A 17,215-nucleotide genomic window follows, 5' to 3' on the forward strand; every position below is an offset into this window, starting at 1 on the left:
CAGTTAAATTGCAGTGGCGTTATACAAACCATTCAGTGTGCTTGAAACCAGTCGCTGAAAGAAAGATGGAGACGTGAGCTCACATTTGTAGAGCAGTGACTGATCATGTGACGTACCTATACGACACACGATGTCTTCACACTCTTTGATGGAGCTGGCCTTCAGCACCACGCAGCTGAAGCCGGTGGAGTGAGGGGTTTCTGGAGAGTCTCTGCAAAGGGCCAATAACATCTTTAGAGGGCAAAGGATTCAGCCAATGTAGTGCTAAGGGTGCTCACCATCGCCCCTGTGTGGAGGTGGTGCTCTGACATCACCCCTGTGTGGAGGTGGTGCTCTGACATCACCCCTATGTGGAGGTGGTGCTCTGACATCACCCCTGTGTGGAGGTGGTGGTGCTCTGACATCACCCCTGTGTGGAGGTGGTGGTGCTCTGACATCACCCCTGTGTGGAGGTGGTGGTGCTCTGACATCACCCCTGTGTGGAGGTGGTGCTCTGACATCACCCCTGTGTGGAGGTGGTGCTCTGACATCACCCCTGTGTGGAGGTGGTGCTCTGACATCACCCCTGTGTGGAGGTGGTGCTCTGACATCACCCCTGTGTGGAGGTGGTGCTCTGACATCACCCCTGTGTGGAGGTGGTGGTGCTCTGACATCACCCCTGTGTGGAGGTGGTGGTGCTCTGACATCACCCCTGTGTGGAGGTGGTGGTGCTCTGACATCACCCCTGTGTGGAGGTGGTGCTCTGACATCACCCCTGTGTGGAGGTGGTGGTGCTCTGACATCACCCCTGTGTGGAGGTGGTGGTGCTCTGACATCACCCCTGTGTGGAGGTGGTGGTCTGACATCACCCCTGTGTGGAGGTGGTGGTGCTCTGACATCACCCCTGTGTGGAGGTGGTGGTGCTCTGACATCACCCCTGTGTGGAGGTGGTGCTCTGACATCACCCCTGTGTGGAGGTGGTGGTGCTCTGACATCACCCCTGTGTGGAGGTGGTGGTGGTCTGACATCACCCCTGTGTGGAGGTGGTGGTGCTCTGACATCACCCCTGTGTGGAGGTGGTGGTGCTCTGACATCACCCCTGTGTGGAGGTGGTGCTCTGACATCACCCCTGTGTGGAGGTGGTGGTGCTCTGACATCACCCCTGTGTGGAGGTGGTGGTGCTCTGACATCACCCCTGTGTGGAGGTGGTGGTGCTCTGACATCACCCCTGTGTGGAGGTGGTGGTGCTCTGACATCACCCCTGTGTGGAGGTGGTGCTCTGACATCACCCCTGTGTGGAGGTGGTGCTCTGACATCACCCCTGTGTGGAGGTGGTGGTGCTCTGACATCACCCCTGTGTGGAGGTGGTGCTCTGACATCACCCCTGTGTGGAGGTGGTGGTGCTCTGACATCACCCCTGTGTGGAGGTGGTGGTGCTCTGACATCACCCCTGTGTGGAGGTGGTGCTCTGACATCACCCCTGTGTGGAGGTGGTGGTGCTCTGACATCACCCCTGTGTGGAGGTGGTGGTGCTCTGACATCACCCCTGTGTGGAGGTGGTGGTGCTCTGACATCACCCCTGTGTGGAGGTGGTGCTCTGACATCACCCCTGTGTGGGGGTGTTGTTGACAACACCAGTTTCTAGTGTCACATTCATCCTGAAGCTTATGGTCGATGTAAATAACTGAGTAAGTTTAACGAGCTCTGAAGGTCGAACAGACGGTAAAGTCCGGCAGGACTTGACGTGTACAAAAAGGCCAATTATCAAATGGATTTTCATATATTCACATATATTCTGTATTTTGAAACATTGCCTTACTTCAACCTTGATGTACTCGAATGTTGTATTGTGCAATTTTTATTTTTTTGCTCTGGTCTTTTGTTTAAATCTACGTTTTGAAGTTTCTTTGCCGTTGCTCATACTTACGCCACACAGAAGGCTAACGTGGTGTAGTCTGGTTTGCTGTATCTCCCCACACATGAAATCTCTGGATAGTGATGCTCAAACTCTTGCTGTAATTATAACAATTATAATTAAACATGACTCATTATCACCATGAGCGAATTCGGAATCATGTGCATATACTTACAGTCTGAGTGTTTTTGTCTGAACACGTCACATGTGTTTCCTTCAGGTCCAGCAGCACTTCCTGCAGCACCAAAACATGAATGAACCTCTTGACCTGCAGCAGCCTCATGTTCTGTCTTTACCTTGCTGGGCAGGTTCTTGTGTAACACCTGTGGGATCGAGTGCTGCAGCACCTCTTTCCCACCAAACTGTACAAACAGATCACATTACAATAAGTGATTATTATTATCAGCATTGATCATATTACTATATTTACCATTCCTATGTTAGCTTTGCCCAGGTACTGCACAATGTAGACGATCCTAAAAGCAGATGACACGTCAGCATGTATTCTACCTCACAAAATACTGGAAATAACATCATTATATTTTTTGTTTGAAATAGCAAATAGATTTGAATTGTTTATGTTCAGGAAATGTGTTTTAAAAAAGTCATAGTTTTGTCGTCCAGCAGTAATAATGTACACGGTTTAATTATGAGAAGAAACAGTTTGGACCAATCACATTCAGCTGTTCTGGAACGTTGAGGTTACAAAAGACAGTTTGTTTGACATAGAAAAGACATTTCAGCCCAAAGCTCAGATAAATCTTTATGTCAAGTGTTAAAGGTTTTTGTGCCTGAAGCAAAATATCGACACTAAAGTCACACAAATATGATAATAATATCCAATAGTTTGTTATAGCACAAATTATTTGTTTAAATATTTTTCCAACAAGTGGTCAAAACTTTAAATCTAAATATGTCAGAGTCACCCAGAGCGCAGATAGAAGTTATATAGAAGTTATAATTGTAGGTGATGAGTCTCTGGTTCATTAGAACACATTCTGCAGTGATAAACGTGGCCCCGCCCTTTGCCATGAGTGTTGAGGGAGCTGAACATGGGACTCGCCTTCCATCCTTGAGGCACTGGGAGGAGGAAGAGGAGGAGGCCGTCTCTTCTTTGCTGGGGGGTTGTGAGGCTGCGGGGGTGAGAGGGGTGAGCTGGAGGCCGGGGTTGTCCGTCCTCAGAGTCCGGAGCAGTTTGACGAGGGGCCGGAAGACTGTCCCGTCCTGCTGCTGCCACCGGACCACGCGGATGGACAGAGGGCAGCCTTTCAGCCTGGACAGCACCACACCGGCCTGGAGACAAACGTCCACGTGCTGTCTGACCACACCCACGTGCTGTCTGACCACACCCACGTGCTGTCTGACCACACCCACGTGCTGTCTGACCACACCCACGTGACATCTTTGCACATGTGCTGTAGAATCCACCACCACCTCCACACTGTGTAGGCTCTGTAGTAACCATGTTAAACTGCATCTGGTTTAAAGTGCATATGACAGGTTTTGATGATGTTCTAATTATGACTTTATTCAGTCGGATCATAACTGTTTGTGAAGAAAAGTAGAAAATGTGTATTTAAATGAGGCCGACAGGAAGTAGAGCGCAGAGTCAATCTTTGGCCAATTAAACCATTTAAACTTTGCTCTGCTGCTCTCAGGTGTTTTTATTGGTCAAATCTTATATCAACCAATACAAACGACTTTATGTCATCAAACGCTCCTCAGATTAAGAGTTATTACGATAATAATAAGATAATAATTACAGTACATTTACAACAGCAGAACATTGTAAAAGGACATTCGCTGAGTTGAAGTTGGTAAAGTTATGTTTGTGTTCTCAAAATGACTCGTTGAAGTTGTCAGGAGCTGGAGCTTGTTTTGGTGCTAACCACTCTGCCACGTCCCACATTATTCAAGACAGTTCTCATCAACCGCCTCGTGACATAGACCCAACTAAACACATCATTTATGGTCGTTGACCTTTATTTCACCAGGGAATCCCACTGTAGCACCTGTCACTCAGGGGAGTCCTGGCCCCAGAGGGAGGAGCCTATAGTACATGTGGTGGAGGAAACACAGACACGGGGAGAACATGCAAACCCAGGAGCCTCCTGTCCATGCTGTACCTGTCCGTTTTTGGAGTTCCTCAGTGACGTGCCGTTGATCTCGTCGATGACGTCCCCGGGACAGATGAACCTGTCCACAGAGGCCTGACTGCCCGGGCTCAGCTCCAGCACGAAGACACGTCCATGGAGATACCTGCAACAAACATGTTCTTACTGCTCTGTAGGAGGCACGTTCTACAGGTTCAACTGTAAAGCATTATGGGTAGTTGTTTCATGCTCAATGCGATATTTGTTTTATTTCCTTTTGGCTCTTTCTTATCAATATAGAACACTCTCCATGGGTTTCAGAATGATGAAGCTGAAGACCGTTGTCATAGTGTTTAACAATTAACAAAATATTATATCTTTTAAATGGGGAAAAGTATTATGACTTCCCTCATGACGTGGCCAAGAACAACAATTTGTCAACAGTCAAATCTACATCAGTGCGCTCCAGTCACATGTTGATGGAGCAAACTATATTCACAAACATAGGAACTTGTTTTGGTGATTCAGTGCGACACAAAACAATGATAAAACAACCTATACAAGTCAAAAAGAAAAACTATTAAAATCTGCTACAGGATAAAACATTTAAATTTACAGTTGTTGTTGTTGTTATTTTATGGCGGTTGGCATCCAATTGTTGCATTACCGCCAGACTTTATTCCTCAGACTTTTCGTAGTCCTCACATGTTTACAGTATCCGCTCTGCTGAGACCGGCTTTATTCCAGGGCTGACTCTTCTTCATCTTCCTCTCCTTTGATGTACAGCTTCATTCTTTAGGCTTTGATATGTCGTTGCACCTGCTTCTCTGTGGGTGTCTGAGGAATAAAGTCTGGCGGTAATGCAACACTCGGATGCCAACCGCCATAAAACAACAACAACAACAACAACAACAACAACAACAAGCTCAGTCTCCTGCCCTGTCCTGCCCTGTCCTGCTCCTGCTTTGTTTTCCTGCCTGTCGACCTGAGCTAAGTTGGTGCTTTCCTGTTTTGACTTTTTGGAATTTTGAATCTTTGTTAAATAAACTCTACTTTGCCTTTATCCGGACTGTGTTTGGCTTTTTGCCTCCGGGATCATAACAGATGTAGTGCAGAAAGTGAACAGTGAGTGATTCAGTTACGGTTGAAGTGTTTAAGAAGTGTTCATGAGTCCAACAGCAGAGGGGAGTGGCCTCCTGCCTGAGGGGAGTGGCCTCCTGCCTGAGGGGAGTGGCCTCCTGCCTGAGGGGAGTGGCTCAAATAGTCCATGTCCAGGGTGAGAAGGGTCGGTTGTGATCTGACCTGCTCGTCCCAGAGTCCTGGAGACGTACAGGTCCTGCAGAGATGGAAGTCTGCAGCCGATCACCTTCTCAGCAGAGGGCGCTGTAGTCTCTGTTTGTCCCTGGCTGTGGCTCCAGAGTACCACAGGGTGATGGAGGAGGTGATGGAGGAGGTGATGGAGGAGGTGATGGAGGTGAGGATGGAGGAGGTGATGATGGACTCAATGATGGACGTGTAGAACTGCACCATCATCTCCACTGTAAGCTTTGCTTTCTTCAGCTGCTGCAGGAAGTACATCCTCTGCTGGTCCTTCTTGATGAGGGAGTTGATGGTGGCTCCTCCCACTTGAGGTCCTGGTGATGGTGGTGCTGAGAAAGCGGAGGGAGTCCACAGTGGAGCTGGGGGAGTCTGTGATAGTGAGGGGGGGCTGGGGGGCTGTGACTTTCCTCAAGTCCACGATTATCTCCACTGGAGACCAGCCGGTCCACCTGCCTCCTGTAGACAGACTCATCCCTGCCCTAGATCAGCCCGACGTGGGTGGTGTCGTCATGGCTGGAGGTGCAGCAGTTTGTCACAGAGAGAAGAGCAGGGGGGAAAGTACACAGCCCTGTGGAGCTCCTGTGCTGATAGTCCGAGTGTCCGACACATTCTTCCCCCGCCGCACACACTGCCTCCGATCCATCAGGAAGTCAGTGCTCCTCCTGCAGGTGGAGTCAGTGCTTCACCTGCAGGTGGAGTCAGTGCTTCACCTGCAGGTGGAGTCTGTGCTCCCCCTGCAGGTGGAGTCAGCGCTCCCCCTGCGGGTGGAGTCAGGCACGTTGAGCTGGGAGAGCTTGTCCTGGAGCAGAGCAGGAGGTGGTGTTGATGCAGAGCTGAAGTCCACAAACAGGATCCTGACGTAGGTTCCCGGGGAGTCCAGGTGCTGCAGGTGAAGTGGAGAGCCAGGTTGATGGTGTTGTCCACAGACCTGTTGGCTCTGTAGGTGAACTGAAGGGGGTCCTGCAGGGGGTCCAGCAGGGGGTCCAGCAGGGAGTCCAGCTGGGGGGAGGTGTGGGACTTGAGGTGGGGGAGGACCAGGCGCTCAAATGACTTCATGACTACGTCAGTACCACAGGTCTGTAGTCATTATGTCCAGTGATCCGGGGCTTCTTGGGGACAGGGACAATGATGGACGACTTGAAGCTGGGACATGGCATGACTCCAGGAAGTGTTAAAAATGTGTCTTAAGGGGGCCAGGGTGACACCGTCTGGTCCAGCAGCTTTTTGGGGGTTGGATTTATGAAATAGTCTGTTTACATCCTGCTCCTGAACTGGTTATTATATTATTATCTTACCAATACACTCATTTTTTGTAATATTTTTTCATAATATTTGTATTAAAAAGATCCCCCCTGAAGCCTGAAGATGGCAGTACACAGTACAACAGAAGGGACTATTGTAATGAGGCTTAAAATACAAGGACTCGTGCTGAATAAACACTAATGGCCTGTTTTGTTTATAGTGGCAATCAATATCTTTGTGGCCACAAATAAAGTGGCTATTTTGTGGGAATGAAATAGTGATTTGAGGCCACATCATGCATCACGTCATCAGAAGGACAAGAGTCCTCAAAAGAGTCCTCAAAAGAGTCCTCAAAATGTTGCATATGACTTTAAGTGGAAACTAAGAATCCCTCGTCTTCTTCCTGATCAACCACAATCTACAAAGAGTTTGAGTTCCTGCTCAACATTAAGACGTCGTTCACATCCTGTGATAAGTCAGAGGATACTCACCTTAAAACCAGGCCGATCTCTCGACACGGAACAACCTCGTATATTTCAGACACCTGCAAAACAACCGTCAGATTTGTGTGTGTCCCTAATAACACAAAAAAGGGACACCATTCTATTCACTCTTTCTTATTGGGAAGTAATCACTCGTGTCCATCAATCGTCTAAATTGCGTGCAGCCTTGTTTTCAGATTTGTGCTAAAACGAATGAACACACGATAAAAGAAGTTTGTTTCTTACAGGAAGAAGCCAGCTCTCGTCCAGGAAACTGCAGTTCTGCATTTGACAAGAAAGCACAATGTGGTTATTCATCTCTAAGGAAAGACTCAAAGTGATGACCTCCTGTGACCAGCTCTGACCTCCATGTCCAGCCTGAAGTCCATGTGCGACAGGACGAGCAGCAGAGACATGAACGGCTCTAGAGGGAGACAAAGGACAGTGTGTGTGGTGTTTCCAGAGCAGAGCGTCACCAGAAGAACACTCACCGACGTAGTCCTCGTTCCTGATGATTGACAGGGTTGGACAGTACCACTGCGACGCAAAACAAGTTAGAAATACACGATTAGCCTGTCACAGAAACTGCATGAATGTGTCTCGTCTCGTCTCATCTCAGTTTATTTCAGTGCCATTCTCTGAGATGCAGCTAAAGCGGTTTTGAGGGGCAGGGTTATTGCTGTCGCCTCGGCCAAAAGGAAACAACTAAATCTGTTGGAAGCTAAACGTGCTGAAAACAAGGAACCTCACATGCTACAGGCAATTCCAAATACAAGAAGAGAGATTTATGACCTCACGCTTCACCAAACAAAGATGTTGTGAAAGTGGCGGAAATTCTTATCTATCTAATGTAATTTTACCAGACGAGACCAACTACAATCAATGTTTGAAATCTTTTACATAAAACTTTTCACCAAAATATCAGGAAACAAAGAAGGAGAAATACGATCTTTTTTAGACAATCTCATTTTACCCGCCGTCACAAAGGCGCCGGTCCAGCTGGCAGCCCGGTGTAAACGCTCCGCTCTTTTCTCACACTTTTTTCACACTTATTGTGCTTTATCTTTTGTATTTTGTAAAAAAAAAATCTACTTTACTTGTACAATAGGCCCACGTGCTGGAATCGCTTTAATTTAACTTGTTTTTGACTTTGTTCGGCTGGATTATTGAGTGTTTTCGTCGTGATGTGCGCTAGCTCTGAGCTAGCCCCCGGCCCCCCGCGCCCTCCGGCCGTCCTGACGTACAGTATGCCGCCGGTACACGTTTATATAAAAGAGGAACTTCATGAATGATCGGGACACGCACTGGAATCGCTTTAATTCAACTTGTTTTGACTTTGTTCGGCTGGATTGAGTGTTTTCGTGTCATCGCGATGTGCCCCGGCTCCGGCCCCGCCCCCCGGCTCCGGCCCCGCCCCCCGGCCGGCGCCGTACCGCGTTTCCACAAAGGAGGAACTCATGAAACTGCGGAGAACAGTCGTCTTACCCGGAGATCGTCACGTTATCCCGGCGCAATACTGAGATTTTTATAGGAGATCTTCTACTGAGAGTGTTTTTCAAACTTCCTATAAGTGATCTGTTCTTCTGGATCTACCTCTGGATGTGGGACAATAAAGGAATATCTTATCTGATTATCTTATCTTATGACCCAAGACTGAAACTCAAAGTGCAATCAAAAGACTAAGAAACAATAAATGTCCAGGAGTGACAGGTTCACCTGGAGTGACAGGTTCACCTGGAGTGACAGGTTCACCAGGAGTGACAGGTTCACCTGGAGTGACAGGTTGACCCTCAGCGTGGTCTAAAGCTCTAAAGACACTCACTCCTGCGCTTTTATCCACTTTTAACTGGGCTCTTAAAAAAGCTCTAAGTTGAAAAAGAAACCGTCATTTCCTTAAAACTAAAGAGTGGAAGGACCGACTGGACTGTGCCTCATATAGACTATAGACCTGTTTCTATATCATAAAGAAGAAGTCTATATAGTCTAATACAGGAGCTATTATAAGAAAATAAACACAGTGATGACCATTATAACTCTGAAACTTTCAAGGGGAATAATATCTCAAATGTATCAATGCACTGCTAATCTGGACAACTACAGTACTCCAGTACTACAGTACTGCAGTACTACAGTATTACAGTACTACAGTACTATAGTACTACAGTTCTACAGTACTGCAGTACTACAGTACTACAGTACTACAGTACTGCAGTACTACAGTTCTACAGTACTGCAGTACTACAGTACTACAGTACTCCAGTACTACAGTACTGCAGTACTACAGTATTACAGTACTACAGTACTATAGTACTACAGTTCTACAGTACTGCAGTACTACAGTACTACAGTACTACAGTACTGCAGTACTACAGTTCTACAGTACTGCAGTACTACAGTACTACAGTTCTACAGTACTGCAGTACTACAGTACTACAGTACTACAGTACTACAGTACTACAGTACTGCAGTACTACAGTATTACAGTACTACAGTACTATAGTACTACAGTTCTACAGTACTGCAGTACTACAGTACTACAGTACTCCAGTACTACAGTACTGCAGTACTACAGTATTACAGTACTACAGTACTATAGTACTACAGTTCTACAGTACTGCAGTACTACAGTACTACAGTACTACAGTACTGCAGTACTACAGTTCTACAGTACTGCAGTACTACAGTACTACAGTACTACAGTACTGCAGTACTACAGTTCTACAGTACTGCAGTACTACAGTACTACAGTACTACAGTACTGCAGTACTACAGTTCTACAGTACTGCAGTACTACAGTACTACAGTACTACAGTACTGCAGTACTACAGTACTAAATATATTTAAAACAAATGGGAAAGAGAAGGTAACATATTGACGGATGAAGAGTGGGAAGAGTGTCCCAGTGGAGAACATCAAAATCACATTTCTGGAAGGAATTTTGTTGTAAAAATGTGTCTTGTTTCTTCATAACTCCAGGTCAAAGGTCAAAGGTCTCATTATTCACAGGGCAAACCACTGTCACGTGTTCTGGGACTGTCCTGTTGCTCGAACTTTTCCATCTGAACTTTAGAACTATGAACTTGGGCCTCAAAACTCCTGCTATGGACACAATACATGGATACTTTAGGAATGTACTTTAGGAATGTACTTCAGGAATGTACTTCAGGAATGTACTTTTGGCAGCAGGAAAAAAGGCCATCAAAAAGACATGGATGACACAAACATCACCAACGATCATGGACTGGACTGAGAAAGGGACAGACATCAGGCAAATGGCATTGGAACTTAATTAGGAAATGGATATATTTGTATATAATATATATATATAATTATTATATACAGTATATATCTATAATAAAAGGGACAGACCTCCAGGATGCGGGGCGTGTGCAGCAGGTGGTTGATGAACTGAGGCAGGATCTTGCGGCTCAGAGCGAGTCTCAGGAGGAAACGCCCTCGACCCTGAGCCGAGAGCAGCTTCTTACAGGCTTTAGTCTGGTCCACAGCCAGAGACACTGCAGGGAGCCTGGACACACAACACACACACAGAGACGCACACACATACACAACACACACACACACACAGAGACGCACAACACACACACACAAACATGCATACACACAGAGACACACACACAAACTCATGCTAGGCTTCAGAAAATAGTATTTACAGACACAATCTAATTCTACGAAATGTTGTTTGCGTTAGTACAGGACTGTTCTTCACGCAGGGCTGGTTACCATGTGACTTACTTGGGGGACAAGGGACATGTACTTTTTCTAAGCAAACCTGTGTTCAACTGTGTGTGTGTGTGTGTGTGTGTGTGTGTGTGTGCGTCTCTGTGTGTGTGTGTGTGTGTTTGTTTGTGTGTGTGTGTGTGTGTGTGCGTCTCTGTGTGTGTGTGTGTGTGTGTTTGTGTGCGTCTCTCTGTGTGTGTATGTGTGTGTGTTTATGTGTGTGTGTGTGTGTCCTCACCTGCCACACATGTCGTGCAGTGGGATCTGCTCCAGACACTGCCAGTAGTCTCGCTGGACCAGACTCACAACTGGTTCTGAACAAACACATTAAGAGTCGAGAGTTTGTGTTTGACTCATGTAAATATCACACAACACAACCGCACACAGCTCACAACACAACCGCAGACGGCTCACAACACAACCGCACACAGCTCACAACACAACCACACACAGCTCATAACACAACCGCACACAGCTCACAACACAACCGCACACAGCTCACAACACAACCGCACACAGCTCACAACACAACTGCACACAGCTCACAACACAACCGCACACAGCTCACACCACAACCGCACACAGCTCACACCACAACCGCACACAGCTCACACCACAACCGCACACAGCTCACACCACAACCGCACACAGCTCACAACACAACCGCACACAGCTCACAACACAACCGCACACAGCTCACAACACAACCGCACACACAACACAACCGCACACGGCTCACAACACAACCGCACACAGCTCACAACACAACCGCACACACAACACAACCGCACACGGCTCACAACACAACCGCACACGGCTCACAACACAACCGCACACAGCTCACAACACAACCGCACACACAACACAACCGCACACGGCTCACAACACAACCGCACACAGCTCACAACACAACCGCACACACAACACAACCGCACACGGCTCACAACACAACCGCACACAGCTCACAACACAACCGCACACAGCTCACAACACAACCGCACACAGCTCACAACACAACCGCACACAGCTCACAACACAACCGCACACAGCTCACAACACAACCGCACACAGCTCACACCACAACCGCACACAGCTCACACCACAACCGCACACAGCTCACACCACAACCGCACACAGCTCACACCACAACCGCACACAGCTCACACCACAACCGCACACAGCTCACAACACAACCGCACACAGCTCACACCACAACCGCACACAGCTCACAACACAACCGCACACAGCTCACAACACAACCGCACACAGCTCACACCACAACCGCACACAGCTCACACCACAACCGCACACAGCTCACACCACAACCGCACACAGCTCACAACACAACCGCACACAGCTCACAACACAACCGCACACAGCTCACAACACAACCGCACACAGCTCACAACACAACCGCACACAGCTCACACCACAACCGCACACAGCTCACACCACAACCGCACACAGCTCACACCACAACCGCACACAGCTCACAACACAACCGCACACAGCTCACAACACAACCGCACACAGCTCACAACACAACCGCACACAGCTCACAACACAACCGCACACAGCTCACACCACAACCGCACACAGCTCACACCACAACCGCACACAGCTCACACCACAACCGCACACAGCTCACAACACAACCGCACACAGCTCTAACATATTCACTACATGTTTTAAAGTGACAGGTTTTTATGATTTTTTAATTTAGACTTTATTTGGTGTTTTTATACCTGTCGTACGTATAATGTTATAGTTTTACACCGATTGAGCAGGAATTTGCAGGAAGTGACGTCACACCAGGGACACTCCTACAGGAAGTGACGTCACACCAGGGACACTCATACAGGAAGTGACGTCACACCAGGGACACTCATACAGGAAGTGACATCACACCGGGGACACTCCTACAGGAAGTGACGTCACACCAGGGACACCTACAGGAAGTGACGTCACACCAGGGACACTCATTCAGGAAGTGATGTCACACCAGGGACACTCCTACAGGAAGTGACGTCACACCAGGGACACCTACAGGAAGTGACGTCACACCAGGGACACTCGTTCAGGAAGTGATGTCACACCAGGGACACTCCTACAGGAAGTGACGTCACACCAGGGACACTCGTTCAGGAAGTGATGTCACACCAGGGACATTCATTCAGGAAGTGACGTCACACCAGGGACACTCATACAGGAAGTGACATCACACTAGGGACACTCATTCAGGAAGTGATGTCACACCAAGGACACTCATTCAGGAAGTGATGTTATACCAGGGACACTCGTTCAGGAAGTGACGTCACACCAGGGACACTCGTTCAGGAAGTAATGTCACACCAGGGACACTCCTACAGGAAGTGATGTCACACCAGGGACACTCCTACAGGAAGTGACGTCACACCAGGGACACTCGTTCAGGAAGTGATGTCACACCAGGGACACTCATTCAGGAAGTGACATCACACCAGGGACACTCGTTCCAGTTAAAGTTTATGCAGTTGCAAATTATAAACCTCAAAAATTTGCTATTCTATCATAACATTTTTATGATTTGCAAAATTTAAAATAAATGTATCTTAACTGCATTTTAGACCAATGAGTCGTCCTGTCTCACTTTAATAATGAAAGGATAATAAATTTTTATTCATGTCTAACATATGTTACATTCAAACATGAGGCAGTGAGAAATATATAATACAGTAATATATGTTTTGGTGATATGAAACAGTAGAATAATAATGATATTATTATTATTTGTCAATTTTGCCCACTTTTACATCGTTTCGACTCTAATTTCATAAATCCTGGCTGTCCCCTGATGGTCCCCGGCTGTCCCCGGCTGTCCCCGGCAGTACTCACGCTGGATGCCCTTCCTCAGGACCAGCTCCAGCAGCTCGCAGCAGGAGGACAGGTGCGGGTTCAGGTCCGTCACGCTCTGTCCGTTCGACTGGAGGTTCAGGACACACACTGAGGGACAAACACGGAGATCACGCTCGAGTTACAGCTGCTGCTGCTGCGGCGGGACCCCCACAAGAGCCCCACAAGACCCCCACAAGAGCCCCACAAGAGCCCCACAAGAGCCCCACAAGACCCCCACAGGAGCCCCACAGGAGCCCCACAAGAGCCCCACAAGAGCCCCACAAGACCCCCACAGGAGCCCCACAGGAGCCCCACAAGACCCCCACAGGAGCCCCACAAGAGCCCCACAAGAGCCCCACAAGACCCCCACAGGAGCCCCACAAGAGCCCCACAAGACCCCCACAGGAGCCCCACAGGAGCCCCACAAGAGCCCCACAAGAGCCCCACAAGACCCCCACAGGAGCCCCACAGGAGCCCCACAAGACCCCCACAGGAGCCCCACAAGAGCCCCACAAGAGCCCCACAAGACCCCCACAGGAGCCCCACAAGAGCCCCACAAGACCCCCACAGGAGCCCCACAGGAGCCCCACAAGAGCCCCACAAGAGCCCCACAAGACCCCCACAGGAGCCCCACAGGAGCCCCACAAGACCCCCACAGGAGCCCCACAAGACCCCCACAGGAGCCCCACAGGAGCCCCACAAGAGCCCCACAAGACCCCCACAAGACCCCCACAGGAGCCCCACAAGAGCCCCACAAGACCCCCACAAGAGCCCCACAAGAGCCCCACAGGAGCCCCACAGGAGCCCCACAAGACCCCCACAAGACCCCCACAGGAGCCCCACAAGAGCCCCACAAGAGCCCCACAAGACCCCCACAGGAGCCCCACAGGAGCCCCACAAGACCCCCACAAGAGCCCCACAGGACCCCCACAGGAGCCCCACAGGAGCCCCACAAGACCCCCACAGGAGCCCCACAAGAGCCCCACAAGAGCCCCACAAGACCCCCACAGGAGCCCCACAGGAGCCCCACAAGACCCCCACAGGAGCCCCACAAGAGCCCCACAAGAGCCCCACAGGAGCCCCACAGGAGCCCCACAAGACCCCCACAGAGCCCCACAGGAGCCCCACAAGAGCCCCACAAGAGCACCACAAGACCCCCACAAGAGCCCCACAGGAGCCCCACAAGACCCCCACAGGAGCCCCACAGGAGCCCCACAAGACCCCCACAGAGCCCCACAGGAGCCCCACAAGAGCCCCACAAGAGCACCACAAGACCCCCACAAGAGCCCCACAGGAGCCCCACAAGACCCCCACAGGAGCCCCACAAGAGCCCCACAAGACCCCCACAAGACCCCCACAGGAGCCCCACAAGAGCCCCACAAGACCCCCACAAGAGCCCCACAAGAGCCCCACAAGACCCCCACAGGAGCCCCACAAGAGCCCCACAAGACCCCCACAGGAGCCCCACAAGAGCCCCACAAGAGCCCCACAAGACCCCCACAGGAGCCCCACAAGACCCCCACAGGAGCCCCACAAGACCCCCACAGGAGCCCCACAGGAGCCCCACAAGAGCCCGGCCATGGGTCTGCAGAAGATGCAGAAGATGCAGGAGCTGTACCTTTGAGCGTGCCGAGCAGAGGGTCTTTGGGGGCCATGTCGTTCTTCTGTAGAAAAGCCCCAGTTCTCGTGATGTCGAGCCCGTTATGGAACCGCGCGGTCGATCTGCTTCACCCACGTCCCGATCATCCCGACGATTATACCGACGATTATACTGACGCACCTTCAGCTCACGGCGCCATTACGGCGTTATCACGTAGAGTAGGTTAGTGTTAGTACGCCCCGTGTGTGTCCCGTGTGTGTCCCGTGCGTGTGTGTGTCCCGTGCGTGTGTGTGTCCCGTGCGTGTCCCGTGCGTGTCCCGTGTGTGTCCCGTGTGTGTCCCGTGCGTGTCCCGTGTATGTCCCGTGCGTGTGTGTGTCCCGTGTATGTCCCGTGTGTGTGTGTGTGTGGGCGTGTCTGTGCGCGTGCGCGTGTCCCGTGCGTGTGTGCGCGTGCGTGAGCCGGTGACTCACTGACAGCTCATATATAATAATAATATATATATATATATATATATTTATATATATATATAATATAGAAATACACGGAGCGGGGCTCTTGAGGGGCGTGGCGACACCTAGCGGTAGGTGTTAGGTGTGTCGGCGGGGATAGGGGGTAGGTGAAAACAGGAATTTTCACCTCCAGGACAATGCAGTTACTCAGATCCACATGAATCACTCACTGAATAAACAACATTGAATAATGAGGTTAAATAAGGTTTATTTGAAGCTCATAACAGCAATAAAGCCACTTCACACTAAAAGTGTTGCTGTCTTTGTGAAGAGACAGAAGTGACTGCGCAGGACAAACAGGAGGGACAGGAGGTGGTAACCCTGGCAACGCCTGACATGGCGAGGCGTATCAATAATTTGGTATAACACAGGTTAAATTTATTAGTACTAGTTCTATTGTTATACATAAAATGCCTTTATTGGATTCTCAGCATCACCCTCATGTCCACAGGACAAGAACCAGAACCAGAACCAGAACCAGAACCAGAGCCAGAGCCAGAGCCAGAACCAGAGCCAGAGCCAGAGCCAGAACCAGAACCAGAACCAGAACCAGAACCAGAACCAGAGCCAGAGCCAGAGCCAGAACCAGAACCAGAACCAGAGTAACGAACAGCTGAATGGTCTGGAGCTGCAGCGCCCTCTGGCGGCGGCCGTGACGCGCGAGGCTGTGATAAGAGCGCGCGCGCCGCTCGCGCTGCAGTTGGTCTGAAGGAGCGGCACATCAAAGAGACTGTGGCGCGAACTGAACCGGCCAAATAATACCAACTCTTGATCTATTATTTAAATTAAACCCAAGACTGGAGTTATATTTGCACGAGTAACATCGTTTTTAAAGGTAATGTTTTTCTCTCTTCTTATTTGCATGTCATAACCTGTCAATCAAACGGTGTCATCCACACATCTACGTCATCATTTCACGTATTAAACGAGCGCGTGAAGAAGGGACATTTAGTCAACAGAATTTGGCAAAGGATCATGTTGTATCATTTCATCATTTCATCCTATAAAAAGCCCAAACTAAAGCTGCAAACCTTTCAAACTAAAGTGTGGCTGCATCATGTTCTGCAGAGTCTGTTTGATGATGACATAAGGCTCGTTTGGTCAGCCGGGCCCGGAATAGTCTCGACCTGGAAACAGTCGACCGACTGTGATAATCCAGGATTTACTTTCTAATCTTTCAAGCGCACAACTTGTGTCCACAGTATTAAAGCTTCCGACACTTTAGAGTTCAGACTGTTTGAACCGGCAGGACCACATCATGGCAACACACGCAATAAAGTTTCAATGAAGATAATGCTAATCTGCTTTTACAGTAGTTCTGACCCATGTGGGGTTAATTATAGCTAAGACGTTTAGCCTCAGACGTTTAGCCTCAGGTGTGTTCTGTTTCTCCTCCTCACATGTCACACAAACAAGCCTCGTCCAAGTGTCAATCCCACAAAGGAAACTTGATTTTTATTTG

General features: G+C 49.2%; 1 protein-coding gene across 1 annotated transcript; it reads right to left on the reverse strand.

Moving 5' to 3' along the window:
* Positions 1 to 3: 3 nt before the first annotated feature.
* On the reverse strand, positions 4 to 15,336 carry LOC140368787 (uncharacterized). Its single transcript, XM_072455845.1, has 16 exons — positions 15,262 to 15,336; positions 13,644 to 13,751; positions 11,008 to 11,083; positions 10,401 to 10,557; positions 7,523 to 7,568; positions 7,397 to 7,455; positions 7,278 to 7,313; positions 7,041 to 7,093; positions 4,021 to 4,153; positions 2,958 to 3,187; positions 2,325 to 2,370; positions 2,191 to 2,256; positions 2,070 to 2,129; positions 1,907 to 1,992; positions 117 to 211; positions 4 to 54 (listed from the first exon to the last, which is right to left on the reverse strand). Exons 1-16 carry the CDS (start codon positions 15,296 to 15,298, stop codon positions 20 to 22), a joined length of 1,323 nt encoding a protein of 440 aa, XP_072311946.1. The 5' UTR covers positions 15,299 to 15,336; the 3' UTR covers positions 4 to 19.
* Between the last annotated feature and the right edge of the window lie 1,879 nt (positions 15,337 to 17,215).

This window comes from Eucyclogobius newberryi, unplaced genomic scaffold (genome assembly GCF_026437365.1).
Source record: "Eucyclogobius newberryi isolate DKJ021-1_F unplaced genomic scaffold, fEucNew1.0.hap1 SCAF_20, whole genome shotgun sequence".
Classification (NCBI taxonomy): domain Eukaryota; kingdom Metazoa; phylum Chordata; class Actinopteri; order Gobiiformes; family Gobiidae; genus Eucyclogobius; species Eucyclogobius newberryi.